This window comes from Sinohyriopsis cumingii, chromosome 8, assembly GCF_028554795.1.
Source record: "Sinohyriopsis cumingii isolate HCF-2022 chromosome 8, ASM2855479v2, whole genome shotgun sequence".
In the NCBI taxonomy this organism is placed as follows: Eukaryota; Metazoa; Mollusca; class Bivalvia; order Unionida; family Unionidae; genus Sinohyriopsis; species Sinohyriopsis cumingii.
Genome location: NC_142968.1, coordinates 92966597 through 92982464, shown reverse-complemented (window position 1 = coordinate 92982464; position 15868 = coordinate 92966597). Strand labels below are relative to the sequence as shown.

Here is a 15868-nt window from a genome sequence, read left to right as displayed (position 1 = left end):
ATCTCTCATTCATATAAAAAAATCTTAGAAAAGGTTGTTCTATCCCAGCTTGTATCGCATCTAAATTCAAACAGTCGTTTTTAGCAATGTATAATCTGCATATCGCCCTTGCCACAGTACTGAAACTACTCTTCTAAAAGTAGTTAATGACATTCTCTCTGCGTTGGATAGTGGAAAGATTACAGTCCTCACCCTCCTTGATTTGTCTGCAGCATTTGACACAATAGACCATGATATATTTCTTCACCGTCTCCAGCATGTATTTGGCATTCATGATACAGCCTTACTGTGGTTCAAGTCCTACTTGGTCAACAGGACACAAATTGTATCTGCAAATGGAATACACTCCAACCCAGTTGATCTATGTTGTGGTGTTCCACAGTGGTCTGTTCTTGGACCTGTTCTCTTCATTCTGTACACTCATTCGCTCTCAAGTGTCCTAGATCATCATCCAGTGTCTCACTAATTGTATGCTGATGACACTCAAATATAAAAATCTAGCCACCCAACTGAAGTTGATGCTACCATCCAGGTGTAGAGAGGTGCATTTCTGATGTAAAATCATGGGTGACATGTAACAAACTGCAGATGAATGATGATAAAACTGAGGCCATTCTGATCACAACACAAAGACTTTCTCATTCACATCCTTTACCTCAAACAATAAATATCAGCAACACCAACATTAAATTCACACAGTCAGTACAAAACCTAGGTGTTACTCTGGACAGTACTCTCACATTGCACCAACATGTCATGAACATATGCAAGGCTACATATCTTGAGCTGAGACGCATCAGCTCAATTTGCAAATATCTTTCAGTTGATGCCACTAAAACACTTGTGTGTTCATTAGTACTTTCAAGACTGGACTATTGTAACTCAATTATATCTGGTTCATCTCAATATCTACTCCAGAAGCTTCAAAAAGTTCAAAACACAGCTGCTCGGATCATACTTAGAGTAACATGATCAGAGCACACCTCCCCGCTGCTCTGTACCCTACACTGGATATCCATTCAATCCAGAATCAAACACAAAATTTGTTCTCTGTGCTACATTTCACTGACGGACTCTAATCCAACATACCTATCCAACCTCACCCATGTGTACACACCAGCAAGATACTTATGCTCCTCTTCTGACAATCATATACTCATTATTCCAAGTATGAAAACAGTCATATGGACAGTGTTCTTTTGTATACCAGGACCAGCAACGTGGAATGAATTGCCCACTGAACTTAGACACAAAGACACAGTGATCACATTCAAGAGGGCTCTCAGAACTCACTTATTTCAACTGCAAGAACAAACTTAAAGACCTAATAATGTTTCCTACCTTAAATATTCTCAGCATGTTTTTTTTAATGTTTTCTAATTTCATGGTGTTTGTTTTTGTAATCATATCATTATATGTTTTTTATCTTATAGGTGTTGTCTAATGTTGTAAAGTGTTTAGAGCTTCTAAAGATTAGGCGCTATACAAAGTCCTCATTATTGTTATTATTATTATTGTTATTATTATTATTATTATCATTATCATTATTGTTATTATTATTACTATTATGCTTATTGACCTAAAAGAAAACAAGTTGCAGTGGCTTGTAGCATTATCATTGTGTATTATAACACTTTTTTGCAACCATGCTATCATTAGAATCCTCATTTTGTTAATTTAATTATTATAACATTATTAATGAGGGGTAAGGTTATGGCATATTGTATTAGGCAGCTTGTTTCATTATCAGTTAGAATTTCCTATATCCTCTGATTTAAAATTGAGACATATAATATTACAGTAAACCTGTTTTGAGGGACCACTGCTATGAAAGACCAATTGTCCATAGAGACCAGGTTCTCCATGTACAGTTTGTTTGAGTATATAGTGTTATGACCTGTCATGAGAGACCATTATGTTTTGGCAGAAGGAGTGGTCTTTCAAGACAGTTTCACTGTAATTTGTTAATTTTTCTTTATGAGTGCAATAGCATTCAAATAGTTATTCTAATACAGACCACCAATTCTTTACAACTTCTGAGTTATTGTCAAACTTGAAACTGCAGAGATACATGGGTAGTGCATTTATTGTGCTTGGTAATGAATTAGAGTAATTGAAGTCGGAACAAAAAATTACTGACATTAATTAATTTTTGGCAGGTTCTGAATGAGACGGGGAACCAAGATTTGTGTTATTACAACTTTGATTGTGCCCACCCACTTGGTCCCATTAGCTCTTTTAACAACGTCTTCAGTAACATAGGTTACTTGATGCTGGGGATACTTTTTCTTCTCATGGTGGGAAGAAGGTAATATAACTGCAGACACTGATTAAGTTTTAGTCTTGTTTAGACCGATAAATATACCTTTTAGCTTTGATATATCTTTTGCTAAATGTAGTAAATTCTACTCTACTAACAGAATGTTGTGTTTGTATGACTAATACATAATTGTTTAAGTCTTATTTGAAATTGAAAGTTTAACCAACAGTTCAGATCCTTATATGATTTTGATCTGAAATGTTGAAACACGTATCATCTATTTATTAAGACAATATTATTACACCACTATCTTGATAACTTGCTCACTGATAACTCGTGAACCACATATAATGAAGGGTCATTTGTGGATCCATTTTTTTCTGCTAGAAAGTACAAAATATTTGAGCCCTGTTTGTTGAACATGAAGAAATTTGTAATTGAACCTTGATATATCATCAGAAATGGTTGATATGACCTGGAAATTTGAATCAATGATTATAAATGTATCAATTTTTAATACAGTGTCATGTATTTTGTTAAAATTTGTTTTCAAACAACATTTTTGGTACACAGTAAATAACCGTATGCAAAAAAAGTTTGATAATCAAAATGTCATTAACGCTTACTGGATTATGATAAATAAATACCAATTAAATAAGTAGTTTTATCTAATTAGTGTTTTAGTTACATCTTTTAGTTTGGTTTAAGTGTACTGATAATAAATACAATGTGCCCTGATGTATTCACACGTGAACTATGTCAATCTACCATAACAGCTTTTTTGTGAGAACCTAAGTGCTGAAGATTTTTTTATACCTAATTTTGCGTAAATATTTGTGTTGTATTGTTGCACTGAATTTTAAGCTGACCTCCTTGTACTACCGTATTAATTTGACATTTGTATAAAATAAAGGGGGTGGAATAAATGAAATGTTAAAAGGCATGCAAATGCAACCTGTGTAAGCGAGCTAGCAGCCCTGGTCGAGTGTCAGGTGAACTCATTTCAAGTGATCAATCGAACACTGTTACTATTTTGGGGGAGAAATGTAATCTAATTAAACTACCTTAAATTAGCATACTCATTCACAAATGTGACCAAAGATAGCACGACAACCAAGCGAATACTTGATGACATATTTTGTTTCACAGATACATTTTATTAATGAGAAGCGAGTTTCAGAGTTGTAATTAATTTGTAATTATTGAATTTGAACTCAGAGATTTCCTCATGAATGAGAAGAAGTTTCATTATTACTTAAAATTAAATCATGGTATCAATATTTTTTTAATAGGACAATCAATCAGGGGACACAAACCCTTTGATTTTATGGAATACTGTAAATCAAACTCATTCTGGACTGTTTTAAATAAAGACCTGCTTGCCAGATTTAGTTAAAGTTAAGCAATGTTTGGGAAAGTTAACCTGTCAAAATAAACAAGTTAGAGAGATTTACAGGCAAGGACTAGAACTCCTAAATGACAACAGAGAAGGCTGGAAATCAAAACTCATTCAATACCTCATCCAGTTAAGCAGCATGCCAAATGTGGTTAAAATATAGCAATTCCCAGAAATCAAATTGCTGACAGAAAACATGATTATTATTGGGTTCTGCTAATGTTCAGTCAAGTGAACCCATAATTAATTCTCATTATCTGCCTCACTAATGGATTTACATTTCTAGCATACATACACAGGTATGTAAATGGATCTAACTTTTGATTCTTTAAATAATACACAGCTTCCTCACTATAAAGCACCTCAGTATAGTGTAGTCCTGCATGACATCAGTATATACATGGTCTTCATTTGAAGGATTTGTGTAGATATGAAATTGAACTTACCTTAAGAAAAGATGACCTTTCTTAGAACATGCAGAACATGCAGCACTTTTATGTCACCCCTGAACATTGTTATAATGCAGGAGTGATATATATTTGTATCAGTAGTTGGAGTAATCTAACACACTTTCAGAATTATAGGCTTTTTGTCACATAAAAATTGACTGTATTTGTAACAGCATTGTTCCCTGCATTAACAGGCAATATAGCTCTGTTGGACCTGCTTATTGCTAAAATTGCCAGATGTGATCTAAACTTTCAGGTGGTGATTCTAATTTAAGCAACAAATTTAACAAACGAAGGATTGCGCAGTTGTCTCTCAGTTTTCATTAAAATGCCACTAATGACTGTAGTGAAAAATATCTTTGAGTTTGAACTAATGACAAAAAGAGTCAGTTCCTGAAATTTGCAGAAATGCATAATTCACTATCAAGTAAATGAATCATTGGTTTTAAAATTAAAATAAAAATCTGAAACAGAAAATCCATCATGCAGTCTTTTTAAAAATATAAAGTTAGTAATTCAACATGCCATAGTTGTTAGAGGGTCATATTTAGTGACTACATGAAAGCCATCCTAGATCTAACGCCCATAGAAATCTACTTGCACTTTAAGACTTGAGCTGTGTGGGATTGGTTGTTGGCACCAAGTGCAGTCAGAAAGATATTCCACTTGTGTCTTTTTTTCAGGAATGTTTTGCATAAAATAGCAGTACAGAAGAGTGGTGGACATGACCAGGTATGGACCAAATCGTTGCTGTTGAATGTACATTTTAAGTAGGCCAGTTTCAAAGTTTCCATACTTAATGGTATTATATTCTACTCTTTATTGAAAATCACTTGTTGATGTGGAGAATTGATAATTATTCTACATCAAGAATACTGTTCAGGCGCTTAGAGAAAAAAAAAGTGATTCTTACCCAGAAATGTCTGTTCATGCATCAGTTATTTCAATGGGAACAGTTTGCTTCAGGGTAGGTGTTACACATGCTAAAGTTGGTCTCATATTCAGCGCCAACAGACTTCTGGATTTTAGTCCCTTCCCTAGTGTTTCACATTAATTGATTTTACTTTTGTTACCTTTAGCTTATTTTTATATACATTTTGCAGACTTTTAACAGCATTATATTTTCTATTTCTTGTTGTAAATCATGTTTACATTTCTTCCAAATCCATTTTTACTATTTTTTAAATGTTAACCTTCAGTTATATTGCTACTTTGGCCCCAGAACTTTTATTTTGAAATATCCCAGTTGAATCTTATTAAATCTTGCTTCCTAGAAATTTTCCCTCATTCCATTCATATTTGTCACATGTTGCTTGATCAGAACCATAATTGTACCTTTTTCCTTCCCAAAAGTCATCTTAATAGTGCATTTAATTATAATAAGACCAGGTCCAAGCTGGATGAATATTTAAATGAACTTACCTCTCTCCGTCCAGAATAGGGCAAAGTTGGCAATAATTGGGAGAAGTAGGTGTAGAAAACTCAGAATAGTCATTTTAAACGTACGTATTTGCATACATGTATTTTCATGTCTGGTTATAAAAGTGATTATGAAATATTATTTTAGAGTTTATGAAAATAGTAAAATCTTTATTATTCTGCTTCACTTAATTATTGTATAACATAAAATGGGAACCTCAAAAATCTGTTACATTTGAAAATCAGCCACAGCTTCCATAGCAGAAGTCGTCTTTTCATGTGTCTGTTTGATGATATAGTGGAGATGGTGATTAATTTTATTAGTAGTTGACCTGAATATGTTTATTGAGTTCTAATTTGCTACAGACAGGGCATTAAAAATTATGTTTATCGCTTGCTTTTGAAGGATCATGTGTGAATTTTTGGTGTGAATTCTGTAGATAGCTATGTAATTTCTGGTCTTTATGATCATAAAATGAGCACCAAAATTGACTACTGAACATGAGACTTATTTTTCTCTTTTTCCTCTTTTAAAAAAAAATACTTCTTATTACACTATATTAAAACAAAATCAGGTAGAGTTATTGCTGTGTGAAGTGAATTTCACTTTGTGGGCCTTGAACCACCCACTAGTGTTGACTCTATAAGATGTTCAGGCTCTATAACATACATGCATTGTCAAAAAGCTAACAACCAAACAGACAGGTCCCAGTTTTCATAGCTAAAGATGTGTATTTCTTCTTTAACTGGAACACTTTATTTGGCTAACTGTTTGGCTAGTTGATAGTGGTCAATACACACAGTTTATTTTTTTGAAATCCTTAAATTCATGACCTGCGATTTGTCTGCTAAGATGTGCTCAGAGTCACCTGTTCTTGGACAAAATACTAAAGGTCTTTTTCAGATACCTCTGAAACTCAATTTTTCTAGGACATTCCATTTCGTTTTTTTATATTGACAATGGAAGATACTATATATTTCCTAATTAATGCCCCAATCTAATTACCCATTGCCCCTGTTTTAAGATTTATAAAAATTGAAATATGCAGTGTAAGACCTGTGCCTTTTAATACCTGTCTGCTTCAGATCCATCATTACAACAAAATGCTGCAGCAGTCTCAGTTGATAACAATTTTACAATTTATATATCAGTGTATAAATTACTAAAGTCACAGGCACACATGTAGTGTTAAACATGATGCAATAGCTGAGCGGCAGGTGGTGAGTGGAAAAAATGTGTTGATTGATCATTTTAAATGTGCCGATATTTATGATGACTGAATTAAGCAGCAGAAAGATCCCCATATGTACATGTGGTCATTATAAACATACATCAAAAGAACAACTTTAGCTTTCATTATTGTGCTCAAATAAATGCCCCTCCTTCACCCAGCCACTTTGGAAGATGCCATGGCGTTAATTAGGGAATATACTGTAGTTTTGAATTGTGTATATTATTCTAATTTGTCAAGGAGCTATGGTGGCTTAGTAGTTTTATGCCAGACTCGTGATCACAAGTGTGCAGGTTTAAATTCTAGCATCAGATCCAAGTTTCCTGCTGGGCTGTGTTCTCGGGCAACGGTATTGATTACCGTGTCACTAAAAACCTGTGTTGCTCTGTCATAAAACACCAGACCAGTGAAGGTTGCTAACTTGGGTCTTCTTGCAGCAAAGATTCCAAACTTTAAAGTACAGAACTTTAATTTGATGTATTTTTATTATGCTGGATGAATAAACAGGTAAATAAGTTTGTCCTTCGAATATGTTCTCCAATCACATAATGTTAGGAATATTTACCGGCTACCTTGTGAATCCAGCTCTACTAAAAGACAAAAATCGTTTTTTATTGTCTAATTTTAGATAGACAAATTGCAATAACTCTTGCCCATTACCTCCCTTTGATACCACCAGGTGTCAGCAGTTTTGCATTTATACTGCGGATTTATCAATTTACTGCAGGTTGTACACTTTATTTTACAATTTTTGCCAATATTTTGAGAGATTCGACACTTGTCAGGACTTTGTCTTGTAGGACACCCATCCCACCACTATCATTGACCTTATACAAGGTCATTACAGGTTAGTGTACATTTGACTTTATTCACTTACTCCTTCCACTACGGAACTCTTAATAGCAAATTCTGAAGTGCTGCTTAATAATTATGCTTAATTTATTCTTATTTCATACTGTTTTAATAGAATTATTATTAACAAAGCATGCTACATAACTTTTATACAGGGCCTGACACTTCACTGATCTGTTAGTTATGACAGTGTTTTTAGCGGCTAGTAAGGGGGCCCCGAGTGGTCTAAAGCACTGTCCATTCCGGATCACTGCCATCTCACCTCTGTCTGCGTGGATTCAAGTCCAAGGCTCGGCTAGCATGGGTATGTGGGAAAGCCTGAGAGTAGCTTCTCGTGGGTCGGTGGTTCTTCCCTGGGTTTGCCAGGGTTCTTCCTCCACCAGTTATACTGGCCACCATGTATAGCCTATCTTGTGCTGAAAAATGGCGTTAAACCCTAGAACAACAACAACAACAACATTAGCAGCTAGTAATTTCACACATTACTAGTTTCTGCTTTAGTTTATGTTTCTTGTGTCGTTTTAGCATATATCAATTAAACATTTTACAGGCCACTTTAGAGCATGGAAGTTTATCATGACTCCAGTTTTGTTTATATTATGTATACATGGTTTCTGTTGCATGGCATCTATAACATGTGGTTACAAAAGTGTTTTTTTTCAGCAGCCTAGTAATTTCAACATATTACTAGTTTCTTCTTGGGTGTGTTTCTGGTATCGAAGCATGATAGCCTACCCTGACTCTGGTTTGGTTTATAGTATGTATTTATTGTCCCTTCTCTATTAACTAAGCAGTGTGCTTAAAATTAATATAGGACATACATTTATGATACAACACGTTTATGGGTCTGTTAGTTATGGCAATGTTTTAGTGATCTAGTACTTTCAACCCTTTGTTGGTTTTAGCTTTAGTTTGTCTTTTGTGGTGTTTCTGCAGAATGTTTATTTAATCGATCTATATGCAATTTCAAAGCATTGAAGTCCGCCATGACTCCTGCTTTGTTATGTTATGTAGACATTGTTTCTGATATACAGATTACGTAGTATGGGCTTCCGATGATTTAGACTATTAGCTAGTTAGTCACATACTAATTTGCCTGCCTCGGAAGCAGGAAGTCATGGGTTCGAAACCGGTCGAGTCATACCAAGGACTTACAAAGATGGTACTAACAGGTGCCTCACTGGGCGCTCAGTATCAAGAGGTTAGTGTTATCACTGGTCGGCCTGGTGTCATGATAATGTGACTAGGTGGGACATCATGCTACATGTCTGCACATGATGCCTCAGTGCTAGACATCACTGTAAACTGCCACACTGCAGACATCGTAGCGATATGACTGAAACCTTGTTAAAGCTACATTAAAAATCCTAATCACACACACACATACTAATTTGCTAAGCTATGCTTTGTTTTCTCTCATCTTGTGTCATTTCAGGAGGAATGTTTAGTACACATATGACAGGCACGTTCACATAGATCACATAGAATGGAAGGAGCTGAATATGCTGCGTTTGGTTGGCAAACTGCACTTCATAAAGCAGCAAGCGGGAAAGAGATATGGTTGAGGTCACAACAGGATACCTCTGACATCCTTAGTCTCATCCCCAAATCAGCCACAGTGGTAAAACCTTGTGGGGGTTGCTGGAATCCTCCCTCCAAGCTAAAGTTTGTTGCATGGAACCAACATATACTGTTACTTAAGGGAATGGAGAGGATAAAAGATGGAACCATCCGTTGCTGGATAAGATGCGTCATGCGGTAACAAGAGTTGAAGATGAACTCTTTAATCTGAGCAAAACATTAGTGGAATATTCCCCATTTTTAGGCAACCCAGATAGGCTGGTAAGTCAGTGTACATGGGATATACGATTGATCAGCTGGACCCAGCATGGAGACCTCTTAGTCAAAATGGGCCAACTGCACAATGTTTATGGGGACCTTAGGATAGATCCATCCATCTAGCTGTGCAGTTGGCAACATATAATTATTTCAGCGGCGATTTTGATGAGAAATCTGCCCATTCTTCCAGGGCTTTGGAGTGGCTAGCACAGATGTGTGCAGGACCGACATCTATGCAGTGACAGTGCTGGAAAGGCCAGCAGTTTTGGAAAGGTTAGTAGTGTAGTAATGCCTACAGTATGGGAAAGGCCAGAGATGGAGATGCTGGCAGTGATGGCAAAGCTGACCATGGCAGGAAAGGACAATGATGCAGGCAGCACTGGAAAGTCCGGCATTGTGTATGGTGCCTGCAGTGCTTTCTTTACCATTGATGCTGGATATTAGAGTACTCACGGCTTATATTCAGGGGAGAGCTTGTTTCTTACCCAGATACGACTGAGTGGAGTCGTCAAGGCCACCCTGCATGACCTTTATGTTGAGCTTGAAGCTGAAACAGATGAAAATTCGGCGCACAGTAGGGGTGATGAGTCATTGATAGTTGCATGTGCACCCAGATCAACCCCTCTCATGCAATAGTACAGTGGCTGTATGAAACTGATTTGAAATGGACTTGCTTGTTCACTCAGAAGGTTTGGGGGCTGATCCAGGTCAGTTCAAACATCGACAAGCCCCTCACCCCGCCACACGATACACTGCCAGATTGGAAGATGGATGCCTTTTGGTAACAGAGGATGCAGGCACTCATAAAAGGCATGGGAGTTTGTGCTAGGGACGCTTTCTCCAATGAGTTACTCAAGACCTTTGGCATGCAAACAGCAGGTAGAGGCTCATCATCGCCTGGAGTCTTTTCACCATATTCAATCTGGGGAGGGTGATGTAATTCCTCCTTCCCATCAGACGTGGCAAGTATACTATTAGTCTTGATCTGACAGATGTTTACTTCCACGTTTCTATCCACCCCATCTGTGGCTAGTTTCCGCATTTACAACCACACCATTATCAATTTACCATTTTTCTCTTTAGCCCTCATCAACCCCTGGGCTTTCACTCGCACTAGAGATTCTGCTGTCTCCCCTTTCCAGGCATCGTCTACATCGACAGCAGTGTATCTGGGCAATATCTTAAAGAGATACATCGTAAGTTCTATCCTATTCCAAGGTGGAACAATCTCCCTTCTCTGCGTAATCAGTCAGGCCTTTTCATGAACTGGGAAATTCAGACCTCCGTACATCCTAGAATTTCGTCCATTTGAGAATTAACTTCTTAACCAACTGGAATCTGGTGCATCCCCTTGTGTTCGCACTCCCAGAATCAGGATCAGGATCCATGCTCCTCACAGTTCCTACTCCCGTAAAATGATCTGTTAGATTTTGTTGGGCTTGATATATAAGAATGAGAAATGTCTAATTAATGAGATTGGTTGTCTGCATTCTTGATCACTCTCACATAACAAAATGGTCACTCACACAATTGTATTGGAAGGGAAATTTGTAATGCAGGCATGTGGTTAATGATCAGTGATGGAGTTGTTTATTCAGTTTTGCTTTACTATAATACTTGGTAAATATTAATTTTACAGACATCAGCTAGATATGGAAAATGGTGAACATGTATTTAGTATGAACAAATTTAAAAATTAATATAGAAATCATTTCAGTGTGGTATTTTCATAGGGACCAACCATTTAATGTTGTGGTGGGGTAGGGCTGTGATTTTTTTTCAAGCCAGTACATTACTTTGAGAACATGATTTTTTTAAAAACCTATATAATAGATATAATTGTGTTTTGTTGTGCTATAAATCAGAGCACAAATATTCCATCCTCCCACTTCCATAAATATTAAATGGTTTATGCTGGATGACAGATTTTAAAACAGCCTGGCTTGGGGCTGACCTTGCACTTTCATGGTGTGGTCCAGTGAGCAAACTGTCAGAGTAAGGACTGAACAATTGTAAACATTGATCCCGTACTGGTATATAATGCACTTCAGTGAGTGGATGCTTTACTATAGGCCCACAATAATGGAACTTTTCTTGATGTTAAACTCCATCTGCCATGAATGACTCCATTGAACCAATGTGTTGAGATCTTTTCTGTAGAACCAGGTGATCATTGTAGTTGTTTATCTTGCTAGTACACTAATTAGCGAAGAGGAAGGCACATGCTCGTAGGTTATGTTGGCAGTGTCAATTTAATATAGATTAGAAACATGGATGGGTTGAGTACTGTCCTATGGGGAAAACCAGATGATGCTTGAATGGTTGTTGATGTGGCAGTCTATCTATTAAAGCCTGTGTTTGATAGTGAAATAAACATATGTAACAAATTGGGATATTTCAGAGTGGTAAACCCTGATTAGATAATTGTTTTTGTTTCTTTTTTCAAGATGTACATTGTTGACTTATCCAATAATATTAGCTTATGGCTGGTTTTGAAAAAATCAATTTGGTGATAGAACTTATCTCAAGGCCATTTGCTTAGAGCTATACATAAAAGTTGAAAGAAGTATAAAGACCAATTTTCTTCCAAGTTATTGTGACTGAATGTAATATTCTACAGTTGATGTATTCACCACAGATTCATTAGTCCTGATTACCACTGGTCATTTTAATGTGAATTGAGTAGTCATATTGTTGAACTGGATCTACAGATTCTGAAGTTGTTCACCCATTGGTTGTTCATTTACTTTGATCTTTATTTATTTTTAATTCTGTATGTTACTATCATCAGATTACTAGTGTTGGTGATCTGTGACTAAGATATAGAATGTAGACATATTGTTGAACTGAATCTACAGATTCAGAAGTGTGTGAGCTTGAGTCCAAGGCTCGGCAAGTGTGGGTACGTGGGAAAGCCTGCCAGTAGCTTCTCGTGGGTTGGTGGTTCTTTACTGGGTATTCCATGGTTCTTACTCCACCAGTTATACTGGCCATCATGTATAGCCTATATTGTGCTAAAAAATGGCATTAAATCCTTGAACAACAACAACAAGATTCTGAAGTTGTTCACACATTGATTATTCATTTACTTTGATCTTTATTTATTTTAAATTCTATGTTACTATCATCAGATTACTAGTGTTGGTGATCTGTGACTAAGATATAGAATGTAGACATATTGAAAAAGTTTTCTGGCACTGTGCTAAACTATATTTTAGCTGAAATCATTATGCTGAAGTGCATGTACATAGATGATAGTTTGCTTGCACTGTTCAACTCTATACTAAAGATCCAGGACACTCTTGAACTTGTAAAGTTTGTTTACAATTCAGTTTAACAGATCATAAACTTAAGTTTACACCAGCAGGATTTATGTATATGTGATCTGTATCTAACATCTAGAAAGAAAGACAATTTTGTTATGTATTACATATTATTTTGTTGGTTAAGTTTTTTAAAAAATATAATGGGCCAGATATTCTTATACTTTGCTACATACTCCACAAAACATAATGCTCCCATGCACATTACTCAGATCCACAAAACATAATGCTCCCATGCACATTACTCAGATCCACAAAACAGTGTTCCCATGCACATTACTCAGATCCACAAAACAATGTTCCCATGCACATTACTCAGATCCACAAAACAATGTTCCCATGCACATTACTCAGATCCACAAAACAATGTTCCCATGCACATTACTCAGATCCACAAAACAATGCTCCCATGCACATTACTCAGATCCACAAAACAATGTTCCCATACACATTACTCACTCTCCATTACACACTCCACAAAACAATGTTCCCATGCACATTATTCACACTCCATAAAACAATGTTACCATGGACAGTCACATTAGTGATGACAGGAGCAGGTTTAGCCATATATTTAACTAAGTGTATCACTGTAAAATCTACATACAAAATAAACATAATGTGCTGGAAGATCAGGATCTATGTTGTTTATTCTACTCATAACAGACTTCATAGGCCAATATCTGGTGGCACGTGGTGGCAGATCTGAGTCTGTGCAGTTTGCAGTTAGACTTGACTTATAAGGGAGTATATATTGGTGGATAAAATAGTTTCATTATTTTGTACATTTTCAGCATAAACGTTTCAAAACGTATTAGAATGAATAACAGCCATGATTTTGAGAATAATATATGCTTTTTCTACTGTCACAAATACACTAATGTACTGGCTTCATGATTTATCATTAGTAATTCTCACTTTTTGACTGTAAATCTATCACAAAAGTTCTCATTTCCTCAATACAAAACCATATCATCATGTGTTAATTGGTACTTGTATACTTTTGCACTATTACAGTAAGTGTCATTTAAATTTCTTTATTATGTAAAAGCCTATAACTGTTTTATTCCTAACAGGTAAACAGCTTTTATTTGTGAAGTCACAATAAATCAGTCTATATTTCTTGCAGATGATTGGCATTCCACAGCATTTTGGGCTGTTCTATGCCATGGGACTGGCCCTCTGTATGGAAGGAATAATGAGTGCATCCTACCATGTGTGCCCTAGTGCCTCAAATTTCCAGTTTGGTAAGGTGGAACTTCAGTTACTCATAGCAACTACTAAAATAGGAACTGATAAAATATATGATCATTAGCGATTTCCCATACTTAGAGCAGGACTTCTGATGAACCATGGATATATGGCATGCCAATGTTGGTTCTATTTAGGCTACTTCTGGCTTTGTGTGCTGTATTTTTTGGCGTTTCTAGATGTTTGAAAATCCACTCTGGTCAGCTCGGTGCATTAAAGATCTTACTACTGACCTCTTGTTTACCAGATGATGATTGGAAAAAAAATGAGGTACTGCTCAGTGTGGGTAGGTTTTCTTTTCACAGTGACTTTGGTTGTCAAAGAATGGTAGCTTGCCATTTTCATCTTCTTCTGAAGTGAACTGGATATGCGGATCAATGGAGTTGAGATGATCAGAGAACTCTTGAATATGATACTCATGTTGTTCAGTCAAGATATCATCCACATAATCTGAACCACATTGATAGTGGGTTCTTGGCCTATTCCAGGGCCTTTTTCTCAAACAACACCATGTATAGATTGGTTAGTGTTGGACTGGTCGGCCTGGTGTCAGGATAATGAGACTGGGTGGGACATGATGCTGCATGTATTCATCACTATAAACTGTCACACTGCAGACATCATAGCGATATGACTGAAAAATTGTTAAAGCTATGTTAAAAATCCACATCACACACACACACACACACACCAAATTTAGCATGCACCTTGATATTGATGAGTCCTTGGCTGAATTTGTCAGTGTTTTATGTTTTCATTTAGCAGAGTCACAGCTCCTGATTATCAGACCCACCAACTTTTATTTCTGCACAATAACTCCCTTGTATAAGGGCTGTTCCATATAAACACACATTGTACCTGGGGAAGGCATTTTAACACAGTATATGCCTGGGTATGCTGATTATTCAGAGAGTTAATATAAAAATGACACAAAATTCTAAATTGCATCTGTAGATATCTACCCCACATTAATAGTGCCTTATCTGGGTCCCAAATATATTTTACTGAAACAGCCCTAATTGGATTTCAACCACATTTTGGCAGATAGCCTCATATTGATGTGGCTTTTGCTGGGTTTAATTATCAGCTGTCTCTGTCCTTATTTAACAGAGTGGTAACCCTTGGTTCCTGGGCCATTATTTTCATCGGAGCACAAATAATATTTTAATCATTATTAATGGATCTCAGTTAAACCTGGTACAAAGCTAAATGTTGATGAGACTTGACCCGAGTTTTTACATCATCATGTATCAGAAGCATAAGCCCTGAATGCCAGAGCCACCCAGGTTCATTTCTGCACAACAGCTTCAATCTGTGCTTATTATTGGACTCCAAAACAATTTAGTAGGTACCCAGATATTGATGAAATCTTGGTTGAGTTTGGTTATCAGTATTTCTGAATCATGTTTTCTTCATGCAGAAATATCTTTTAATATAGTTCTAGCTGCCTCTCTTAGTATTCTGCCAAGGACATGCTGTTGCACCATAGACACATAAATATCATAGGTGCATTAAAATTCCTGAAGGTGGGTCATCAGGTACATACAAATTACAATCAGAGCAAACAACTTTGAGTTCGAATAATGCATCAGTTTGGTTACTGATAAACACCTGTGTGACAGTGTCATGGATCCAATTTTGTAAACCAATCATTTTATCTCTTTCATTTTCTTGGAATCACTTGATTAGTAATACTTCAGTCATAATAATGGTGTCAACCAATTCAAAGCCACAGATGATTCTTAGCTTTTTTGGACCCTCACAACCAAAGAATGAAATCAGTTGAAGATAATAACATAACTAGTAGCAGTAATAAGATGCCAGACAAATGGGAGAGTATTAGCAAG

General features: G+C 36.3%; 1 protein-coding gene across 1 annotated transcript in view; it reads left to right on the top strand.

Annotated features, from left to right (window-relative positions):
- LOC149794152 (SID1 transmembrane family member 1-like) overlaps positions 1–15868 on the top strand; it is a 156399-nt gene that overhangs the window by 62970 nt on the left and 77561 nt on the right. The window contains exons 13-15 of the mRNA XM_089968233.1: positions 2160–2308; positions 4789–4837; positions 13900–14017. Of these exons, the coding sequence (XP_089824359.1) occupies positions 2160–2308; positions 4789–4837; positions 13900–14017 (316 nt within the window). The remainder of the gene's footprint in view (positions 1–2159; positions 2309–4788; positions 4838–13899; positions 14018–15868) is intronic.